The sequence below is a fragment of the Lissotriton helveticus genome, chromosome 11, assembly GCF_964261635.1.
Source record: "Lissotriton helveticus chromosome 11, aLisHel1.1, whole genome shotgun sequence".
Lineage (NCBI taxonomy): Eukaryota > Metazoa > Chordata > Amphibia > Caudata > Salamandridae > Lissotriton > Lissotriton helveticus.
In genome coordinates, this window is record NC_136072.1 from 792,424,478 (window position 1) to 792,439,228 (window position 14,751).

The 14,751-nt window shown below is 47.3% G+C and overlaps 1 protein-coding gene across 1 annotated transcript in view; it reads right to left on the reverse strand.

The window, feature by feature from the left end:
- Positions 1 to 14,751, reverse strand: part of DDX56 (DEAD-box helicase 56) — a 109,531-nt gene that overhangs the window by 41,055 nt on the left and 53,725 nt on the right. Inside the window, exon 4 of the mRNA XM_078666760.1 lies at positions 4,594 to 4,764. Coding sequence (XP_078522886.1) covers positions 4,594 to 4,764 — 171 coding nt within the window. The remainder of the gene's footprint in view (positions 1 to 4,593; positions 4,765 to 14,751) is intronic.

Sequence of the window (14,751 nt, forward strand, 5' to 3'; positions counted from 1 at the left end):
CTTCGTCCTTCTCCCCTGCTTGGAAGTACTACCTCAACAGTGAAGTAATCTCTGATGAAGCATTCAAGTCATTCCGGACTACAGCCAATGACTCCCAAATTTAAAGGAACCTTAAAAACACTCTAATTTTTAGACGGCCAAAAGTCATCACCACAACCATCTGATCACCGACTTGCTATTTATCTGGAATATTGCTATGAAGCTAGTTTCTTTCCAGCTGTACAATCAAATAAAAAAAGTACATTCTACTCGATTATCAGTAAGGATTCTGATGAGAGTGTACTACAGAAACAAAGCACCAGAAAGTGCAACCAGAAAGTGCAACCCTCTTATTAATCGATTATCATTCTACAGTTGATCATCAAGGCTTACTGAAAACCCCTTTAAGGCAAACACCATCCTGGAAGGGACTGTACCTTAAGCTTCAATTTTGCTGCCACTACACTGAGCTACTTGACAAACTCCTAACATATGCAAACATCAAGACGCACATGTATGCTGACAAAATACAGCGTTATTCGAAGGTCTAAACTACCACGGATTACCTTAAAGACATACTTCACACCATGTAATCTTCGCCGTGAAAGTTTACTTGAAGCTGACTCGCCCCAAACATGGATTTCACCCTCATTGCCAAAAGCAAACTGCTCCTAACTACGATGTCTGACAGACTCAAAACCCAAGTCACAAAGAGCATCACATCACTCTATTTCTACATCAACAACAATCTCAGTCTCAATATACACACAGATGCGAAGATTCAATGCATGCATCCGCTTTCAAGTCTTTTCAGGAAGAAGGAATTATCTTCCGAACACAGACACTCAAAACTCTTGTTTAAGCTTTGGTTCTCACCAACTTTGACAGCAAAATAGCCTGCTCACTGATAACTGAGACACACATCTAGAAGCAAATAGGAGAATCCTGCACTCTGCTCCAGACTCAAATGACTTTGGAAGTACCACCAGATCACTTGCAAGGTGCAAGGTTTTCAGTCGATCCTGCTTCCCACTCATGACCAACCAAAAGAAAAATATGACATTCCGAGGATGTACAGGACAACATGACAAGACTCACCGGTTTACATGGCTCAACTTCAGAAACGGACTTCCAAGGCAATTGGAATTTTAAATCACTAGAAGTGTAGTTTTTTTTAAGCGCCTCAAAAATGTCAAGTTACCATATATTAATGCCTAAACACAATCTAGAAAGCCTCATTTTGAGTTTCAGAACTGAGTGCTCTAGTCATGTTTTAAGATACTGAAGGAAGCAATACATGGGGCAAAGTCGATTTTATGGCCACAAACCCAAACCCTCGAATGGTGAAGGAATTGCACACGGGAATCAGTATCTACTTGAGGTTAATCCTTCTATGGAAGCCCAGATCCTACAGATGGACTGACTTTCATAGGAATTGAAAGATTTTGCTAGAGTTTAGTAGAGCTAAACACTGTTACATGAAGCTGGTCATACAGTGGTTTCAAGAAAGAAAATTTTAAAAACTGAAATAAGCAAAGAAGAATTCTGTGACGTAACTTCAGAAGTGAAAAATAAAGAAGATGGGAAAGAGTAAGAAAACTCGTTGGAACCTTTGCAACAACTATATCATATTAAAATATAAACAACCATTGGTATTGGTCTGGTTTTAAAGGAGTGTTGTATAGTTAAGTGCAGCATTACTAAACAAATAGAATGGGAATTATATGAATGTGTATCGAAGCAAAGAACTGTAGAATAATATTGGTGTAGGTTAAAAGGTCAGGTGATAATTGTGCTGTCAAACCAGACCTAAACATCCATGTAGATTAATGACTGCAATCCTCCCATCTGTGCTGCAGCCAGAGAAAAACCACCATAAATTACCTAGTTATCTAAGGCACTTTAATAGCATTACAAGGACATGTCTGTGCTCCTGAAAGTTCAAGCTCAGATAGATAATAATAATAATAATACCGAGTTTTGTAGAGCGCGTGCAGTTACCTCGGCGGAGGTGTTCCGGCGCTAGGTGTGCAGTACAGGCAGACGCCTGATGCGAAGAAGGAAAAAGCTTTCATTCCTCAAAGAGCCACGTTTTCAGTAGCTTCCTAAATATGGCTTCAGATGGAGCCAGCTGAATAGCCGATGGTAAGGTGTTCCATAGCTGCGTCACACTGGCGGCAAAGGTCCTGCCCCCTAACCGAGCCCGCCTGACTCGAGGTACACAGAGTTGGAGCAAGGAGCTAGAGCGGAGATGTCTCGACTGAGCCTATCTGGGCAGACGGGCCTTAAGGTATTGGGGGCATGATCCACGTAAGGCTCTAAATGCCAGGGTTAGGGCCTTAAATTTAATTCGGCTAGCTACCGGAAGCCAGTTTAATCTAAGCAGATGCGGAGAGACGTGTTGCTTAAATGGAATATGCGTTACCAGTCTCGCAGCCGCATTTTGGATAGTTTGTAGCCGTTGAATCAGGTATTTCGGGAGGCCCAAGTATAAACCATTGGCATAATCCAGCCTTGAGGTGACCATAGCGTGGATTACCGTTTTACTGCATTCCTCCGGCAGCAGCCAGATACATTTCCGTAAATTTCTCAATTTACTTAGGCATCCTCCGACCACCTGTTGAATGTGGGGCAGAAAGGATAAGTTTTCATCCCACTGTACTCCCAGGTTTTTTGCCTTAATTCTGGGGGTAGGGGGCGTGCCCATCTCTGTTGGCCACCAGAGCTCTGCAGAGTGGTGAGGGCCTTTCCCAAAGAAAAGCACCTCGGTTTTACCAGCATTTAGTCTCAACTTATTAGTGTTCATCCAGCAGGCTATGTCGCGAAGACAACTCTTAAAGTTGGCAAACGCTGCTTCTGATGCCTCTGCATAGGGGAAAACTAACTGGGTGTCATCGGCATATGAAATTGCCGTGACACCCCAGTTAGAAATTAAAGTGAAAAGTGGAGCTAAATAAATGTTAAAAAGCAGCGGGCTGAGTGCCGAGCCCTGTGGTACACCACAGTCCAGGCGCCTAGCTTTGGACACAAAGGTCCCTAGCGCTACCTTCTGGGATCTATTAGACAGATAGGAGTGAAGCCAGCCGAGCGCCTGGTCTTGTAGTCCAACCTCTGCCAATCGGTGCAACAGCCTTCCGTGGTCAACCGTGTCAAAGGCGGCCGATAGATCCAGGAGCACCAGCATTGCAGATGCCCCTGAATCCAACGACCACCTCACTGACTCGGCCACCTCGATCAGGGCAGTCTCAGTACTGAAACCTGCCCTGAAGCCCAATTGGGTTTCATGCAGAATGTTGTTTTCCTCCACAAACCTATTTAATTGTCGTTGGACCAGTTTCTCCAGCATTTTGCCAGGAGCTGCCAGTTGAGAAATTGGTCGCAAATTACTGAGATCCTCCGGATCTCCATTTGCTTTCTTTTTCAAAGGAAGCAGTGTGGCATGTTTCCAGCAATCTGGAAATACTCCTGATGAAATCGAGGTGTTCCACACATTCTGGAGGACAGGCGCGATTTGTTCAGCCATCAGACTCCAGAGCTTGGGTGGACAGGGGTCATCAGGAGACCCGGATTTACACCTTTTTATTTCTTGCAGGACCTCAGGTAGCGTGAACGTCTGGAATTGACATAGCAACATCTGCGGGTGGCTCACCGCATCCCTATCCTCTTTTTCCGTGGGTCTCGGTAAGGAAAATTAATTATACACTGTTTTAATTTTATTATCAAAAAATTCCGAGATACTGTCACAGAGTGCAGCCGAAGGGACAACCTCTGTCTCGATACATCTAGGTTTAAAAAAAGACTGTACTATTTTAAAAACTTCCTTGGTTGAATGATCAGCTTGCTGAATGGAAGTGGTAAAATATATTTTTTTAGCCTTTCTTATTAATTTGTGAAGTTCTCAAATGGCTTCCCGGTAGCGGGCACTTGCCAATTCACAATAGTTTACCCTCCATCGCCGTTCCAATCTTTTACAGGCTGATTTTTTTGCCTTTAATTCCTCTGAGAACCAGGGGGCCGAGGGAGATTCCCTCCGTGACATTGCTCGTTTAACAGGGGCGACATCCTCCACCATATCATTGAACCATTTATTCAAAGCATTGGCATTAGTATTTGCGTTGGCGGTTAAGGGCGGAGGGTTACGAAGATAGATGGATAAATTAACAAAATGATCACAGCTGTGTGGAAGGAGAGCACTTTTTTGTAGGAGCATACCAATTCTGCCCAGTCAAAACATTTATTCCTGGCCCGCAACATGTGAGCAGAGCCAAAGCCACACTTTAGTGATCCTCACATCATTGTAATGCTCCAGCTGCTCTATCAAACCGGACCATAAAAACATACCACATATTACATTTCATCACATAGCTGACTTAAGTATTTAATAAATTACATACTCCATATTAAAGAGAGGTACAGTGAATAACTATTAATACTAAGGAATGCACATGCTTCCCAGAGGTCACCTGTGGAAGTAGAAACGCTCAACAGGGGCAAGAAACACACTCTCTCAATGCCTGTTGACCTATCCAGCACAAATTCAGGAACAAGCAAAAAATAGTTACAGAGTAGTCAGTTCACCCTTGCCAAACGTCCACCCCAACACAATAACCTTACCACAACAGGCTTTTCAGATCCTCTTCGAACCCAAAGGAGAATAATAAATCTGCCTCGTCGATCACCAGGATCTCCAGTGACTCCTTCAAACACAGGTTTTGGTGCTTCAGGTGAGACAGGATACGGGACGGAGTGCCCACTACTATGTCTGGTTTCTCCATTAGAACAGGCCTGTAAAGGACAAAAATCCCAGCTCAAATTAAGAGTCCCTAAAACGAAAAGAGAAACTGAAGCATAGTAGCACTGTAGTATGAATGGTGAACAAGGAATAAGCTGTTTCAAGATTACAGAGTCAGCAAAACTGCTAACTAAGCAAGTATACTTCACAAGAAAGGTGCACAGATTTCCTTTAATGGAAGGGGTGAATAGAGGGAGTCATATCTCAGACTAGGCTGCAATATGATGGACTCTCTTTTTCAGATTACCAAACATGGCTTGTTTGGTTATCTAGAATTCTGAAAAATCATTCTGTGTCCGAAAACGGAACAACAAGCATATCTTCAGCACACTGCAACATTAAAGGTTGCTGATCACCTCAAGATTAGCTTCAGAATAGGAGAAAAATGGTTTGCACACATTGCAAAGACCAACAGAAACGGCAATAGGAAATGTTTGCAAGCACTTGGACGTTTTACCAACTTCATGGTCCATCTGCACATCTGAGTTTACAGATGGATCTGGGATTTGGCGTTTCATGTCTAAGAGTCCAGCAAAAGTGACACTGAAAGCCAGAAATTTGTGGGCCTCAGAGTAATTCTCCACATCCGCCATTATCACGGTACATTAGTCTCAGATGCAGTGAACATTGCACAGGTCTTTGCTAAGTATTACACAGCCCTTTACCAGACCTTGCCTCCTCCTATAGCGGAGCAGTCGTCCCCCATATGAAAGAACCTCATCATCCATTCGTTGGTCCCATCCCAAAGAGATGCTTTGATGCCCCCATATCCCTGGAAGAAATTCAAGTGGTAATTGCCTCTATGACCACTGGCCGCACTCCTGGCTCAAAAGGGTTTCCTGTAGAGTTGTGCAAGCGCTACTCTCTCTGTTAGCCCCTCAACTACTGTCATAAATAGAAGGATATTGTCGATGGGTAAGATACTCTTTGATAGGAGAAAAGCCGACATTGTGGTGATACCCAAACCTGGGAGAGATCCAGTGGACAGTCTCTCCCACCACCCAATATCCCTATATCCCTAATAATTACAGAAATACAAATTCTGACCAAGATTTAACCTACACAGTTGACAAAAGTAATTCAGTCGTTGGTTCACACAGATCAGAAGGGCGTAATCTCCAGCATGGAACCAGGCACTACATCCACTGTCTGCAGGTCATTTTGGCTCAAAGAAGAAACTGACTTGGTATATTAATGGACTTTGAGAAGGCCTTTAATTCCAACCACATTATGTGTAAAATTCTATGTAAAGCAAACTTACGGCCCCACTTCCTGAAACTAGATTTTATACTGTATCATGAATCATGGACGAGGGTTAGAGTTAATGGGGTGATGTAGCCCCTTTCCCGATTGAAAGGGCAACAGACAGGCGGCCCTTTCTATCCCCTTCTTTTTGCCTCAGTTGTGGAACCATTGGCAGAGTCACTCTACGCTGTTCAAGATGGTGTTGCTACCATGTTTTCTATATGTACTCCAAACATATCTGTATATAATAATCATGTCCCTGTACTCTGACATCAATACTATGTTAATTAAGTTTCTTTGGGCAGGGTGATCAACCTCAGGTCTCTATAACCAAAAGCATCCAGGCTGAATATGATGGAAGCCTGGGCATTCCAGACATCTGTTTATACAATTGGGCTTCTCAACTTGTGGTGATAAACGATTGTATCTTTGGAGACCAAGACGACCCGGCTACAGACTAGATGAGATTATTTGCACTTAAGAGACCTTGAAGCAATATTGTATGGGTCTTCTGTATTTATTTATTTTTTATAAATTATTTTTATTGAATTCGAGAACCATCATACATACAGTACCGATTAGCAGATAGTATTGTTACTTATACATTTGTACAGTATACAGGGGTCAGCCAAGCATATACATTAATTAATCACATCTCTGTCTGCAGTTCTGCGCATTTCTAACTCCATCACTGCGGATACACATAAGTCTCCATGATAGACATTCCATTTGGACCATTTCCTGTCCCGGGTCTTTTGTATTTTAAGGTATTATGGAGCCCACTAGAGTCCTGCTGGTGTGTTGGCACAGGGTACTCAAGCATACTGTGTGGTTTAAGCACATAACCTACAAGCCATAACTGTGGAATAGCATGTGTCTCCCCCCCTCTCCCCCCCCCCTCCTCCCCACGAGGCTGGCCTGGAGGGCTTCAAAGCCTGGGACTGGATTGGTATATCTAAGGATGCAATGTCAGGTTGGATAAGTGCATTAAGTCCTTCAAACAATTGAAGGACAAATTCATTCTGCATAACAATTCTTTCCATACTTGCAACTATGCAATACATTATCACAACATTTCCTGCCAGAGGTACGTGTAAGAAGCTGGCTCTTTATATAGTATACCAAAAAGAGGTATGCTGTATTAATAGTCCAGGTATCCCTTATGAATGGACAGGGACTTTCTCCAGCAATCCCAAGGTGCTGTGCCTAAGGTAGTGTGGAACATGAGAACACACACACAAACACACACAGGAGCAAACACACACACAGGAGCAAACACACACACAGGCACACAAACAGGCACGCAGGCAGGCAGGCACACACACACACACACACACACACAGGCGCACACACAAAGGCACACACACACACACACAGGCACACAAAATAAATGATGCACACACTCAAAAAGGAGATGCACACCAATTTAGAAAATTATCACATCTTTTTATATATATTTTTTAACACCAAGAACTTGGTAATTGGGTAAGTACTTTGTTTTGAGATCACCACGGGGGGCTCAGTCCTTGAGGGTCTCGGGCACGCAGACACACCATGGGCCCACTGGAACTCTGGCTAGGGGCTTGTGTGCAGTGGTGCTTTCTCCAGCACGGTCGCACTGCAGGAGGCACTCGTGGTTTTTGGTTGCCTGCAAAAATAGGCTGCAAGTGGGAACTGGGGGGGGATATCAGTCCGGCCAAACCCAAAGGGGGTGCAGAAATGGAGGGTCTCAAGGCCTCGTGGCCACCGTTGGTCCACATCTCTCGGGCTGTCCGGCTTGGCTGCAGTGGTGTCTTCAGGTGTCACAGCAGTCCAGAGGCTCGGGCAGTTCCTGCTTTCCTGCGACAGAGGCTGCAGGCGAGGACTGCGGGGTCAGTCTGGCCAAATCCAAAATGGGGCGCAGCTCTTTAGGGTCTCTGTGCCTCAGGGGCACAGTCGGTTCATGGCAACTCAGGCAGGGGGGGCTCGGGTGCAGTGCAGCTTTCTCCAGAGGGATCAAGCTGGCAGAGGCCCTATTTATCAGTCCTTTTGGTGCCTGAAGCAGTGCATGAAGCAGCTCCTCTGCTCCAAGGGAGATGTTGCTGGCCAGTTGAAGTTGTGGATCACTTATCCACAGTTTTTGGAAGTGACATAGCTTTCTGAATGAGCCGGCTCAGTGCAATTATCAGGGACAGCAGGCAGACTGGCAAGGCTGGTGCCAAGGCAAGTGCTGCTCCTCAGTTCTCGTGTTGTGGGCAACTTCTTTGTACCCCTTTTTCCTTCAGGTAGACAAATCTAAGTTCCTGGTATCAGGGGCCACCTAAATACTCAATTTAAGGGCATTAAGTAGAGTGAAGGGTAGTAGCCAATGGGCTACTTACCCCTGGGGTCACTACACCCGGGGGAAAGGGGACCAGAAAGACCACTAGATGACAGGGGGAAAGCTTTTTTCCCAAAACAATATATAGGGGTAGGGGCTGCCCACCATGGGCATGGCTAAACCCTCACAACACCGGAGACAGTCTTTCTGCCCCCTCGGGGTTGGGGGGCAGATGGGGTGATTACCCCTGATTTTATCCCCAAATGGGGCATAAAGCCCACTAGTTGACACAAAAGGCTCAGAACCAAACCTTCAGCTGGGCAAGATGGCCGCCGGCCGACCGACCTCAGTGAGAGCTGCTGCGGTTTCTCTCGCTCCCCAAGGCGTCTAAGGATGTGCAGATAATGGGATCGAATATGCTACTTACCAGTATGCATCTGTTCTTGGCATGTAGGGCTGCTGACATTCATATCTATTGCATAGATTGCCGCCTAGTGTTGGGTCCGGATGATTGCACATTGTTGTCCTGGAAGAGTCTTCGAAGTATCACGAGATAGGTGGCTCCTCCCCTGGACTACAGTGCGCATGGGCATCGACTCCCTCCCCAGATTGTTTTTAGCCATTGTGGCAAAGATGTAGTGTAACACTGTGAGTGATGACCATGCTAAGAGTAAGTGTAAGTGCTGCAGCCGCTACAGGCGCCGGGGAAGAGGGCGGGCGATATGAATGTCAGCAGCCCTACATGCCAAGAACAGATGCATACTGGTAAGTAGCATATTCGGTTCGAGGCATGTGGGCTGCTGAATTCATATCTATTGCATAGAATATACAGCAGTCCCTCCATTAGCAGCGGCCGCCTGTGCCAGCTGCAGCAGTTTGAAAAAGTGTTTTTAGAACAGCCTGCCCTACAGCTGCCTGCTGTTTGGAGTGCACATCTACACAGTAGTGTTTTGTAAATGTGTGTGGTGTAGACCATGTGGCTGCTCTACAAATGTCTTCTAAAGGGATATTTCCAAGGAAAGCCATGGAGGCCCCCAACTTGCGGGTGGAGTGCGCCCTTGGGGGGGATTGTTAAAGTGCGCTTTGCTTTTTGATAGCAAATTTGAATACACTTAACGATCCACCTGGCTATACCTGCTTTAGAAATGGGGTTGCCTTTGTGTTGTGCGGAAAAGGCAACAAATTTGTTTTGTCTTCCTAAAATCTTTGGTTCTATCAATGTAATACATTAAAGCTCTTTTGACGTCAAGAGTGTGGAGCATTCTCTCTGCCACTGTCTCAGGATTTTGGAAGAACACAGGCAGTTCAATAGTCTGATTGATATGGAACTGTGAAACCACCTTTGGAAGAAATTTAGGGTTAGTGCGCAGCACCACCCGGTTGGAGTGAATTTGCATGAATGGCTCTTGGATAGTTAGTGCCTGGAGTTCACTAACACGTCGCAGTGACATAATCGCTATTAGGAAAGCCACTTTCCATGTTCAGAACTGAATCTCGCATGAATGTAGAGGCTCAAAAAGGTGGACCCATTAGTCGGGTGAGGACCACATTAAGATTCCATTCAGGAGCTGGTGGGGTCCTGGGAGGAATGACTCGTTTGAGTCCCTCCAGAAAGGCTTTAATGGCAGGCACTCTGAAAAGGGAGAGATGCTGCCTGTTTTGGAGATAAGCCGCTATGGCGGATAAATGTATTAGAATGGAAGCATATGCTAGATTGCATTTGTAAAGATGTAACAGATAACAAATGATGTTGTGCGTGGACGCGTCAAGCGGGTCTATGTTGTGGTCTACGCACTAAATGACAAACCGCTTCCATTTTGCCGCATAGCATGCTCTGGTGGTGGGCTTTCTTGCCTCCCATATGATATCCATGCAGTCTGGAGGCAAGTTGAGGTAGCCAAACTCTAAGACCTCAGGAGCCAGATCGCCAGGTTGAGCTGTTGCGGATCTGGGTGCTGAATGTCGCCATGGCTCTGTGTCAAAAGTCTGGGTGTGAGGTGCAGCCTTTGATGCGGTACCACGGAAAGTTCTAGAAACGTGGTGTACCATGGTTGGCGTGCCCACGTTGGAGCAACCAGGATGAGCGTCATCGAGTGTTGCTTTAGCTTTCGTGCCACCAGCGGTATTAGAGGTGCTGGGGGAAAAGCGTACGCAAATTTGCCTGACCAGTTCATCCATATCGCATTGCCCTGCGACTGTGGTTGCGGGAACCTGGCGGCAAAGCTTTGGCATTTGGCGTTTTCCCTTGTGGCAAACAGGTCTATCTCTGGATGACCCCACTGCTGGAAGTACGGGTGGAGTACTGATGGATGTAGCTCCCACTCATGCATTTGCTGGCTGTACCTGCTGAGCAGATCCGCCATCTGATTGTCCTTGCCTGGGAGGTGTTCCACCATGAGGAAGATGTTCCTTTGAATGGCCCACTTCCACATGCTCTGAGCCAGATGAGACAACTGTGGAGAGTGTGTACCTCCCTGCTTCTGAATGTAGTACATGGCCGTCATGTTGTCCGTCCGGATCAACACGACCTTGTTGCACAGATGTACCTTGAATGCCTTCATTGCCATGAAGATTGCCATCAGCTCTAGGTGGTTGATGTGCATCTTCTTTTGCTGCGTTATCCATAGTCCCTGCACTGTGTAGTGGAGTACATGAGCTCCCCAACCCTGGAGAGATGCGTCCGTCGTTAGGATGATCTGTGGCACAGGCTCCTGGAACGGTCAGCCCTTGCAAAGGTTGTGTGGATTCCACCAATGTAGAGAGTTGTACGCATGAACGGTCACCAACACTAGGTCTTTTAACTGTCCGTGAGCCTGATTCCACTGACGTGCGAAGCACTCCTGAAGCGGACGCATATGTAGTCTCGCGTGCGGGACTATGAAGATGCAGGAGGCCATCATGCGTATCAACTGCATGAACACTCGTGCTGGAAGCGAGTGTTGCGGTCTGAATTTCTGTATCAGCAATTGAATGCTGTTGATCCTCACTGAATTTGGCTGTTCTTTGGCTGCCAGAGTGTTTATTGTTGCGCCCAGATACTGCCGCACGTGGGCGGGCTGAAGGTGTGACTTTGGGTAATTCAGTGAGAATCCCAGATCGTGAAGAAGGTGAATGGTGTGGGACATGTTGGCGGCGCACTGCTGGGCCAACTTTGCTTGGACAAGCCAGTCGTCCAGATAAGGGTAGACGTGAACGTTTTGTCTCCTGAGGTGCGTAGCCACTGTCGCCAGGCACTTTGTGAACACACTGGGCGCTGTAGTCACTCCGAAAGGGAGGACTTTGAATTGGTAATGCTGATTCTGAATGGTGAATCTGAAGTATTTTCTGTGTGACGGATGTAGTGGAATGTGAAAATATGCATCCTTTAGATCTAACGTTGCGAGGAAATCCCCCTGATTGAGCAACGGAAGAACCTGCTGCAGTGTGAGCATATGAAAGTGTTCTGAAAGAATAAACTGGTTAAGGGGTACGAGGTCCAGTATGAGTCTGAGGGACCCGTCTTTTTTGGGATTAAGAAGTACAGGGAGTACACTCCTGTGATTCTTTGTTCCACTGGTACGAGCTCGATTGCCCCTTTTTGCAGCATGACGAGTACCTCCTGCTGCAAAAAGTGCAAATGCTCTGTGGACATAGGACAGTGTTTTGGGGGTATGTTGGGAGGAGTGGATGTTAACTCCAGACAATAACCGTACTGGATAAGTTTTCTGAACCACCTGTCTGTGGTGATGGATTTCCAGACTGGTAGGAACTGTTGGAGTCTCCCCCCGACCGGTGTTGTATGGTCGGGGGCAGTGACAAGGCGTCACTGTTTGTTGGCGGCGGAGGATCGGGAGCTGTTGTTTCCACGACCTCTGCCTTTGGCGCTGTTTCCGCGATAGCCACCTCTACTTTGTTTGTTGTACGAGGTTTGCGTGCCACTCTTATTGTACTGTGTTTGCTGGGACAGCTGGCCTCTGGAAACACCTCTAGTGCTTGAGCGACGAAAAGAACCACCCCTGAACTGCTGGGACTGGAGAGCTCCCATAGACTTTGCAGTCTCTGTGTCCTTTTTGATTTTTTCTAGGGTGGTGTCCACCTCAGGTCCAAATAAGTGATCAGGGTTTACAGGCTGATTTAGGATGGTGGTTTGTATCTCCGGCTTGAACCTGGAGATTCTGAGCCAGGCCTGTCGCCGCAACATTACACTGGTGTTAATGGCCCTGGCCGCGGTGTCTGCTGCGTCCAGTGCACACTTAAAAGAAGCATTTGAGATGAGTTTCCCTTCTTGTATGAGCATCTCTGCTGCCTCTTTATATTCATCTGGCAAGTGTTGTAACAGGGTCTCAAGTGTATCTTGATGTGCTCTGTCATATCTGGCCAAGAGTGCCTGAGTGTTTGAAATGCGCCAGATATTGGCCGCTTGAGCCGCCACCCTTTTCCCTGATGCTTCTAGCACTTTAGATTCCAGGGGGAGGAGTATCACCAGTAGTTTGTGAGTTTGCCCTCTTCCGGGCATTGGAAACAACTAAAGAGTCCAACGGCAACTGGCCCTTGATGTAGGTAGGGTCCCCAGGCGCCGGCTTGTACTTCTTCTCAATTCTGGGGTTTATAACTCTGGCCCTTGTGGGTTCTTTAAAAATGTCTGCAGCATGTTTTAAGACACCCTTTAGCATTGGCAGAGTCTTTACGGTCTTCTCAGAGGTGGAAAAGGTGTCAAACAAAAAATCCACCTCAATAGGGTCAGTATGGAGCTGGACATCATGATTTTTGGCTGCCCTTTCAATAAGCGCATTAAATGCCGTTGAGTCCTCAGTAGGCGATGTTTTCACATTATACACTTGAGTGTCTGGGGAAGTTTGTGGATCCCCTGGGTCAGCAGCATCTGCCCATGTGTCATGTGGATCCTCAGGATCAGTGTCGGCAGGGTAGTTATACTCATCATAGTCACCTTCCCCAGCCTCCACCTCTGAGTAAGTGGGCAAGATTGGAGCAGTGTCCTGTCCACGTGGAGCTATCAGTTCTACAAGAATGGGTGAGTCCGTGGAATCCTTCTTTTTCTTTAAAGGAATTGTGTAGGACTCCATAGGCTGTGCTGGGGTGATCTTTCGTTTGTAAATAGAAAGTTTACCGGTGTCGGCGTCGATGAATTGTTCCGACTGCTCCTCCAGCAGGGGTTGTCGATGCTTTGTGCCCACAACCGCAGGTGTAGGCTTCGGCCCCGTGGACACCTTCGTGGATGCCTCGACGACCGTCTTTGGCGCGAACGCCTTCGGCACCACTTTCGGCGGCAGCGTAAACTGAATGGGCGCTGTCTACTTTTGCGGTTTGGTGGCAGGCTTTGGCATGGAAGTATCCTTCGGATCGACAGCGGAAGCTTTGTCCTTGATGCGTTTCAACGATTCCGACACCTACTTCGTGAAGGAGGCGGACGGCTGCGTCGACTCGACAGGTTCCTTCGAGCCACCACCAGGTGCGGACTCGAGGGTTGTAGTACTTTTGGCCTTGTCCGGCCGACGCGCAGGATCGACAACTTTTGTAGCTCCGAGTCCTTTGTTTGTGTCGACAGCCCTCGGCGCCGAAGTCTTTGGGTCGACGACCTTGACCTTGACCAGTGCTTTTGGTGTCCCAGACTTCGGCTCGACACCCTTGAGCGACCTTTTTTGGCTTTGTCTGCTCCGACAGGTCTGAAGACTTGGAGCCGACCAAGGCGACACGCACTTTCGGTTTCGACGGCGCCTCTAGCCCTTTCGGTTGTGTAGACACCGAAGCTTTCTCTTTCGGTTTCGATTTCACCAGTTGTGGCTCTTTAGAAGTGTCCGTAGCCGGGCCCGGAGGTGAGACTGTGGAACTCAGTGCAAGATCTTGGGTAAGGCCATGTGGCGATCCCTCGACCTGAGCCGTATATATCGTTTCAACGGGGCATAGCTCCTCGCTTGAGCCATCTTCCATGGCCCCATAGGCCCCATCGTCGCCTCCTACCTCGTTGACGATTTCTTCAGCATCGAGCATTTCTACGTCTGCGTCGTAGTTGGAGTCGATCTCTGCCGCTGGATTGGAAATCGGCTCTTGATCTTCCTGCTCGTCTGCCTCTTCTTCCTCGGTATCGAAAATGTTCACCGGGTCAGGTGCCGTCTGCTGGGCCTCCTGGCGTGCTGCGCGCCGAAGTCCAATTGTCTTCTTGGAGCGGAAACGAGAACAAGCCATACAGTTGGCTTCTTCATCGTGATCCGGCGACAGGCACTTGTTGCACACCGGGTGGACGTCGATGTGAGGATACTTCGAGTTGCACACGGGGCACCTTTTGAAAGGGCTCCGTTCCATGATGGTTCGTCGAATAAGGCCTGTAGCGTCGACCGGGCCTCGAGCACTGAAGAGCCACGCGACTCCTCTGGATGTCCGACTCGGGAACTGAGCTGGAACAGAACTGTGCACCGATCGCAAGACAATACCGATGATA